The sequence below is a fragment of the Branchiostoma belcheri genome, unplaced genomic scaffold (genome assembly GCF_001625305.1).
Source record: "Branchiostoma belcheri isolate BF01 breed outbred unplaced genomic scaffold, Haploidv18h27 scaffold11, whole genome shotgun sequence".
Classification (NCBI taxonomy): Eukaryota; Metazoa; Chordata; class Leptocardii; order Amphioxiformes; family Branchiostomatidae; genus Branchiostoma; species Branchiostoma belcheri.
Window position 1 is genome coordinate 1,474,490 of NW_017802491.1, and position 8,486 is coordinate 1,482,975.

The 8,486-nt window shown below is 39.7% G+C and overlaps 1 protein-coding gene across 1 annotated transcript in view; it reads left to right on the plus strand.

Moving 5' to 3' along the window:
* LOC109483134 (IQ domain-containing protein E-like) overlaps positions 1–8,486 on the plus strand; it is a 28,040-nt gene that overhangs the window by 4,309 nt on the left and 15,245 nt on the right. Inside the window, exons 5-19 of the mRNA XM_019786134.1 lie at positions 1,827–1,904; positions 2,120–2,155; positions 2,344–2,394; positions 2,748–2,818; positions 3,163–3,235; positions 3,363–3,403; positions 3,585–3,759; positions 4,280–4,334; positions 4,493–4,592; positions 5,024–5,159; positions 5,628–5,822; positions 6,037–6,063; positions 6,229–6,407; positions 7,299–7,395; positions 7,816–7,951. Coding sequence (XP_019641693.1) covers positions 1,827–1,904; positions 2,120–2,155; positions 2,344–2,394; positions 2,748–2,818; positions 3,163–3,235; positions 3,363–3,403; positions 3,585–3,759; positions 4,280–4,334; positions 4,493–4,592; positions 5,024–5,159; positions 5,628–5,822; positions 6,037–6,063; positions 6,229–6,407; positions 7,299–7,395; positions 7,816–7,951 — 1,450 coding nt within the window. The remainder of the gene's footprint in view (positions 1–1,826; positions 1,905–2,119; positions 2,156–2,343; positions 2,395–2,747; positions 2,819–3,162; positions 3,236–3,362; positions 3,404–3,584; positions 3,760–4,279; positions 4,335–4,492; positions 4,593–5,023; positions 5,160–5,627; positions 5,823–6,036; positions 6,064–6,228; positions 6,408–7,298; positions 7,396–7,815; positions 7,952–8,486) is intronic.

Sequence of the window (8,486 nt, forward strand, 5' to 3'; positions counted from 1 at the left end):
GAAGATCAAATGCATTCTGGAGTGATTTATTTTGTTACACTTTTGAGTTAGAGGTGTATGGCCCCAATCAGTCCCTGAGTGAGAGATTATACATGTGCCATGTATGGCAAGAATATGTACATAATGTAATAAAAGAGAAGGTCATGGCTTATGAAGCCTTTTTAGCAGTAGCCTTGCAATCAAGTGCATGTACTTAAAGTTACATTATCACTCTAATGCTCCTACATTTGTCAGCTCTGACCGGTTGTATCCGGAATGGTGTGGACACGGGCCGTCCCCCCAGCAGGAACGCAGCCACAGCCAGCTCCAGTCAGTACCTGAAGTCTGTGATGACGGGACGGACATCATCCACTTACAAAGAGGTGCCCCTCACGCAGAAATGTAAGTTGGTGGTACAGTGAGAATTTGCATAGGGACAAGGGGTAGCATATTTACCTTCGCCAAGAAGGTTATGTTTTCAGGGGCGTTCGTGTATGTGTGTGTGTGTGTGTGTGTGTGTGTGTCTGTCAACACGATAACTTGAGAAGGCCTTGATGGATTGTCTTGATACTTGGTAGGCGGGTAGGTCTTGATGAGACCTCAAAATGATTAGATTTTGGGCCCCCTAGCGGCTTGTTATGGTACTGCAGCTGAACTTCCGGTTTTGATATCTCATGATCTAGACATGCTATGGTGATGAAATTTGGTGTAGCTCTTGTGCTGGGGAAAAAGTGACGTGAGTTTGGGACCCCTAGCAGCTTGCTCTGGAACTGCAGGGATATATTCTTGAAAATATTCAAAAGGGGATAACTCAAGAACCGGTCGACGGATCGTCGTGATTTTTGGTATGTAGGTAGCTTACGTGATGTTAAGTATAATTATGTGACAATTATGCAAATATGAATGTAATTTGCATAATTTAAGGGGAAATTCTATAAATCAGCTGCATTCCATGATAGGACAATTGAAGCTTGTGACATTGGTAATTGACAACGAGAGAAACACAGGAAGATATTGATTATGTTAATAATGACTTAATTTGCATAATTAATGAGAAAATTTTTATAATTATGTAATGATAACTGCCTGGAATTTCATACTTGTGGTATTTGAAAGTTTAGTTGAGGTGAACATCATTAAACATAATTTATTCAAATCAGGACCTCATTTGCATAATTTATTACGAAATGCTAGAATGCATTGTTTGTTAATATAAGGCTGTCTTTTGGTTGAGATTATGATAAAATGATATAATTCATGAAAATAAGGTTCCTATTTCTTAAATCAGGGGGGAATAATCTAATCTATCATTTCAGTCATAAAGATTAACATCATTTGGCGAAGGTATGGGATCGGGGAACTCTAGTCTCTAATATTTGCAAAAGTATCAAATAGATATACGATGAAGTATGGAGTAATAGTCTTTAAGTATTGTCTGTCCATAAAACTGAAAATATATGTTGATTGAGACAACTCTTCTACTCGTTATTCGCTGTGAGCCAGTTTTTCCTAATTGTGGTGTCTTTCACTAAACCACTGTACTACATTTCACAGTGCCATCAGGGACCCCAGCTTACAAGCCTCAGGAAGACATGTATGATGAAATTATTGACTTAAAAAAGGTAAGAAAAGTTTAGTGATGCAAATACGAAATATCCTAAATCAATTATGTAACTTTATTGTAGGCTTTAGTGGGATTGTATATCTGTTTACTGTTTTGCAGTCCAATGTTGTATTCAGAATCAGACATTTGTGATCTCTCAGTACTCTGTTTTGCTGTTCAGATAAGATTTATCATGCAGACTGTGCCATCGTTTTCACACATCTTCAATTCCCTCTATTTACAGACTGTAGTTCAGCAGAAAACAGAGAACGATACTTTAAAATCCCGACTGGGTCGGCTAGAGGAAGCAAACAAAGCAAAGGTTTGTGCATGAAGTCTTTTCTTTCATATCCTTTTATTTTCACCAGGTATTGTATTCATGAGGTTAAAAGATAATACAAGAAAAATGCTGTTTTGTCCATATTCTGCAGAAAAGGTGATTCTGTTGGAAAAAGTCAGTATCATAGTACGTTGCTAAGTTGCCATTTTTATACACTGTCAATCTATACAACTGTTTCTTGCCTTTCACTGTTTCAGGAAAAACAAATAGAGCAGTTACTGGACCCCACAAAGGTATTGCAGTGTTTTCTCTTCATTTAGACACCTATAAACTGTCAGTTTGTCAAGCAGTGGATGTGTGTAGTCATAATCAATTACAGACACCAAGTTTCACATCTTAGCTTGATACTTGGGAACATATGATGCAAATTTCTTTCTGTATATATCATATGCATCTTATGTTTGTCCATTGTTTCTCCCAGAGTAATGCCCTGAAGGCAGCAGTGTACAACAGTAAACCAGACGGCACTACGGTAGGTCCTCCTAATCATCTCCTAACCACTAGATTACTGATATTTCTGTTGGAAATACATATAATGTTTCACAATGTCATTACTCTTTTGGTTGTTGTCAGTTTCCTTGCATGATATTACTAGGAAACTTGACTGTGCAAAATGATTTCTATAAAATGGGTTGTCTTGATCCTAGCTTTTCTGTGATCTGTAGTTTGTAGGAAGCCAGGGGATTTGGGTCTAATTCCCAGTTTTTCCTTTGCTGGTATCATGTCTCCTATTTACTCACAGTGTTAATTTAATTCATTGATATCTTAACTCAGTTATGACTGAAAGTCATATTTAACCGTGATGTTTTCCTCCCAATACTGCAGATGGTAAATAATCAGAAGCAGAGAATATTGAAACTAGAGCAGACCATCAGAGAACGGGACAACACAATCAGGTAAGTGGAGTCTCACTCTGTATCTCAGTCTCACTGAATTATTGAAGAGCCCATTGATTATATGTAAGCTGTGATTATAGTATTCCATCAAGGGTTGTGAAGATTGTGTGGATTCTTTCTGTTCTGGTATGGAATATTGATTCAACAAGACTACATGTATCTTTTTATGATTGAATCACAGTTCAATTTTTTGAAATGTTTTTGGCACAATGAAAGAAAATTCTGTCTTGAGATGTTTAGTGAGGATAACTGTTAGTAGTAAAATTTAGTTACTAGTAATTTTGTGTCTTGCTTATATCTGTTGAAAGATAGTGTATTTGTAATGTGTCTGTAACATTTTTCAGTGCTATGAAAGATGACATGAGAGCCACCCGGCTACAGGAGTTGGAAATGCAGGCAGACATCTACTTTCAGGAGGTGTGTATATGATGTGATGATGGATTTTTAATACACCTTCCTGTTCTCTTGTTTCTAATGTTACATGTCTGCAGAAGTATAAATTTTCAGCTGTGCCTTATTTCATTATTTCTACTGTTTATTCCAGATGCAGAGACTACAAGCTGCACCTCCGTCTTCAAAGGAAAGGTGAGATGTTTACTTTATTTGCAGGGTTTTATTATTATAATGTAATTCTTCCTGCATGTTCTATGAACAACGCTCCAGTTAGCTTCTGTTCTGATGTGTGTTAGAGGCAGAAAGATGCTATAAGAATCTGTTATAATTTGTTACATATAGTTTCATTAAACCTGAAACCACCCTGTTTCAGGCCCCCATCCAAGGAGTCTAGTGCTAAGGTTAAGGCTCTAAATGACACCATCCTGAGGCTAACAGACACCAACCAGCGGCTGCAGGCAGAGAACAAGGGCCTGCGACAGGACCTGGACAAGGCTATGGAAGGGGACAGGAAGGAACTCCTGGAGAAGATCAAGAAACTAGAACAGGTATTTACTTATATAGTGTATCGATTTATGATTGTATCCAATCAGATATGCAAGTTCTGTTCTTCAATAGAAAGTAGGAGAAACTTCACTGTGGATAGCTCTGGTGTTTGTGGTTCCTATGCTTTGTGTTGTCCTTGTTGAAGGCAAGGCATCAACATTACATAGTGCAAGATAAATCAGGCAACTGTATAAGTTCTCTTTAGAAGTTACATGTTTTGAATAGCATCTGCTATCTTTCATCAGTGACAGCTGATAATGAAACATCTGACTCCTCAGTCACTGACAGAAGATAGTGGATGCAATCTGAAACATCTGACTCTTTTGGATGTTTCATGCTATCTGAAATATCTGACTCCTCAGATGTTTCAGATAACATCTGCTACCTTTCATCAGTGACAGAGGATAAGAAGAGAAGCGTAACCTGTAGATAAATGAGCATCTGGATTGTCATTCATTGTCCTATGTTGATACTAAAAATTTCTTTATGTCGCTTGTAACATTGTAATCTAACCCTCTACAGGATAGGATGGGCTCCCAAGTTTCCCTGGCTTCTTCAAAAGGAGATGACAAAAAGGGTGAGTACCAACAGTTTGATGATGATGTAATATTTTCCCAATTTTAATGCAGAGCTTCATCAAAGTACTAGAAAGTCTTGTAGAGAGTAATGTAGAGTAATATTTCGAGGATGTCTGAGTAGTTAGAAGTATTGTCACTTGTGTTCTTCCTACCGTAGATAATGAGGACTACAAGAAGGACAGAGACAAGCTGAAGTCCACAGTCCACAAGCTGAAGGAGGAACGCAACTTTTACAGGAACGAAGCACAGGAGAAAGAGTAAGTACAGTCTGTATCTGTACCTTCTGTGCAAAATATGTCAACTGAGTTTTGTATTAAAAAGTAAGCCCATATCTTTTTTGAGGCTGTAAGGGCAGTGGGTTGGTAATCCACTATGTCAAGGGCATGTTATTGGAAAGCAGAGTCCATCCCTCTCCTTCCACCACCTTTTACCTCCCCAACCAAATGAAAGAACAATTAATCCAGAAACTCAGATAACAATACTTTAAGTGTAAAAAAAGCAGACTCCCCTCTTTGCAGCTTATTTTCACCTATTTGATAATGGTTGGATGATTATGATTATGATGATGGATGATAAAAACACAGTAAAAGGTGCCAGCGTGTCTGTGTTAGTCCTACTGCATGCTTGACCTTGATGACAGCACTACACAGCAGTACTGGTACTGATTGAGAACAAATTGTCTTTCCAGGAAGGAGGTTAAGGACCTGAATGCAGAAGTGGCTCGTCTGCGGGAGAAGCTCATCAAGATGAAACAGGAGAGGCTGGCGCGGGAAAGAGAAGAGCGGGAGGCCAAACAGCAAGACTCGGCAGCACGCAGCATACAGGTACATGTCTGCATGGGAACTTCTGAGGTCCTTTCCTACTGTAACAGTTTTCTAATTTGATGATACTGTATGTCTTTGAATGTCTGCATTGATCGCTTTGATACTTAGCCAATAGGTTCCTTTCCCCTGAGTGTGAAGCCATCCAACTTACCTGCCTAGAGCATTGCTAGACATGCCTAGATACACCCCATGCCATGTATGTAGACTGATTGTCACTAAACAACACCTAATATATATATAGCCTGGATGCCAGACCCATAAAACAGAGTTAGCAAGGGTCTAAGTGAGGGGGACTGTGGTATAATTTCCTTGCCCTGGAGCCAAGGAGCTGGCCTGTGTAGGCCCTGTAAAGATTCTGGCACTCAGGCTATGATCATCTATATGTACAAAGCCTTCAAATGGTTGCAGTACTGGCAGGACAAGATAGGGTGATGATGATTTAGCTGACTGCTTATTTTGGTGTTGCAGAAAAACTGGAGAACTCATCGAGCGAAGGAGGAGGGGAGAGAGATGAGGAAACGTCTGATGGCCGAGAGGGAGGAGGAAAAACACCAGGAGAGGGAACGAGAGAGGGAGAGAAGGGAGAGAGAAGAAAAGGAGAAGCAGGAACAGGACATGGCTGCTGCCAAGATACAGAAGAATTGGAGAAAGCACAAAACATCGGTAAGATGGGATTTCAACACAGTTTGAAATAGTTTTCAAATTGCAACATCAAAATATGCATCATGTAATACTAAACACATCATTGGAGAACAAATACATGCCATTTTGTGTAGCTTATGTTTAGTAGCCCCTGACTTCAAAGTTTTGTTTTTATTCAAAGATTCAGATAAATTATATAATAATCATTATGTTGTTTTTTTTCTCTATTCTGTAGCGTCAGAAAGAAGAGGAGCTTAATCAGGTGAGTTAAAAAAAGACCTTTATCACTTGAAGTCTCTTGAATCAGAAACATATTGATGGATGCTACTTGAAATGTGTGACAGTTTTCAGCATGTATCCAGTTGCTTGAGTAACAGTATCCTTGTGCGCTCCCTAACTTGTGTCCCTCCCCACACTTTAACTCCAGGCCGCCCAGCTGATCCAGTCGAGCGCCCGTGGACACTTCGCGCGGCAGCGGCAGCTGGGGGAGGAGTCAGAGACGGAGGAGGAGTCCAGCAGTGACATGGAGACGGCCGCCACGAGGGTACAGTCCTCCGTACGTGGCCACTGGGCACGCTCAGAGCAGCTGCAGGACAAAGAGAAGAGGTACGACACTACTAGTAATACTAGTAGTTATCATGGAAGTTCATCTGTATTGATAGTAATCATAGTAAAACATTGAACTTTATTCCAACACACAATTACACAGAAATTTTCAGCGACCACTCTCGCCTCCATCAGGATAATTAATGACCAATGACAACGTGTTTGTGACCGTAACTCTTGTGAGATCACATTGTGAAGTGATTGGTCAATAATTATGCTGATGAATTTGACAGTGGTCGCTGAATATTTGATCTCTGTGTAATTGTGTGTTGGAATAAAGTTCGACGTTTTACTATAATACTAGTAGTGTTTCTGCTTGGTACCATAATACCTACCACATTATTGAATAATAGTGAATTTAGTGACCACAAAGAATTATGTTACTTGCTTCTGAATAGTTTCATGAATTGAATTGTAAGGTAGGAAAATTCCATTACTCTCCAAAGAGTGTATTACTACAAGGTATTTTAAAACTAAGAGGTTCCATCCATTCATCTTTTGTGGAACAGTTACGTTCCATTTCATGAGCACCATCAAGCATGTTATTAGACTGTCACATTTTTGTATGAAGTAATATGTAAATGTCACTTTTCAGCATACACCACTGCAAACATTGTCGTTCAGTTCTGTGTTTTCTCATTTTAAATTTTAAATTGTCCAAAAAATCTGAATAATCCTTGCCTTCTACTCTTTTGACTTCAGTATTTTTCATAACTGTATGATTGTAATACTCTTAAGACGATATGAAGGGATGCCGACTTGAAAAAGTTTTCAAACTCAGTCCCTTTAGTAACACTTCCCTTGTGTGTGAGATTGATATATGCAGCATTCTGATGCTTTTTGCAACCAAACTTTTGGAAATCACAAGTAAACAATTTTTCTCACAAACAGCCCCCGCAGGAAGAGTTTGGATCGTGATGAGGCAGCCATGTTGATCCAGTCATCTGTCCGGGGACACTGGGGCAGACAGAACCTCATGGGAGAAGAGGTAGGCATTAACAAAGCACAAGACTTAGAGGCTATATAATGTATAGTGTATATTGCCTGGGCTAGCCCTAGTTGGGTAGCTTGCTATATGTAATACATGTGACAATTTGTTCAGCTAAAGAACTGGACATTGACAGCTTAAACAGGCTGCCATGAAGGCTCAGCATCAGCATGCAATCACTGGGAGATGGGGAACAACTGACATTAAACTGGATAGTGAAAGTGAGTGAGTGAGTGAGTGAGTGAGTGAGTGAGTGAGTGAGTGAGTGAGTGAGTGAGTGAGTGAGTGAGTGAGTGAGTGAGTGAGTGAGTGAGTGTTTAAGAGAGAAGCGTATAAGCGTATTCATAATGGTCTCAAAGCTTGTATTGTCATAGTTAAGAGAAGGCAGTGCCTCACCTGGTGCACATCCTTTTCTGACAGGTTGGCAGTAAGAGTGACATGGACACCACCACCGGTGACGACAGCAGTGATGAGGATGTTGTGGTAGTCTCACGACCCTCTAGCAGACCCTCCAGTAGGCCACCAAGCAGACCCCCTAGCAGACCCTCCAGCAGAGGTAGGCACTGGCAGCACCTTGTCATTCAAGTTACAGACTTACAGCTATAAAGTTCTTGTTACAAGACACAGACATGCTGTATACTTTCCTTGGAACCCAAATGATTTGGTCCACACAAAATATGTGTTCAACATGTATCACACCAGGCATTATGAAGAAGAAAAGTACAGAATCTGTAAACAGTTGTCAGCCATCTTAACCCAGGTGACTTCTACCTACTATGTAGGCCAGATACCGTGAAATACAAAGTGAATACAGAAGTGACCAAGATTGTAACTGTGGGATTTACTTCGAGATTCCTCCCACAAATGTTTACCTTTCACATACAACTACCAAAAAAAGATACATCTGTCACAGATCAAGATTTTCTAATAGACAAATTTCTGACAGTTGATTGATGATGCTTTCAAGGAGATCTATTTGTTATTAGTGGATGAGTCCATTTATTGATTTTGCTGCAATAAAAACGTCCTGTCCCCAGTACTACATCCTACACTCATCCAAATCACCCTATTACTGTACAACCTTTCCTTTG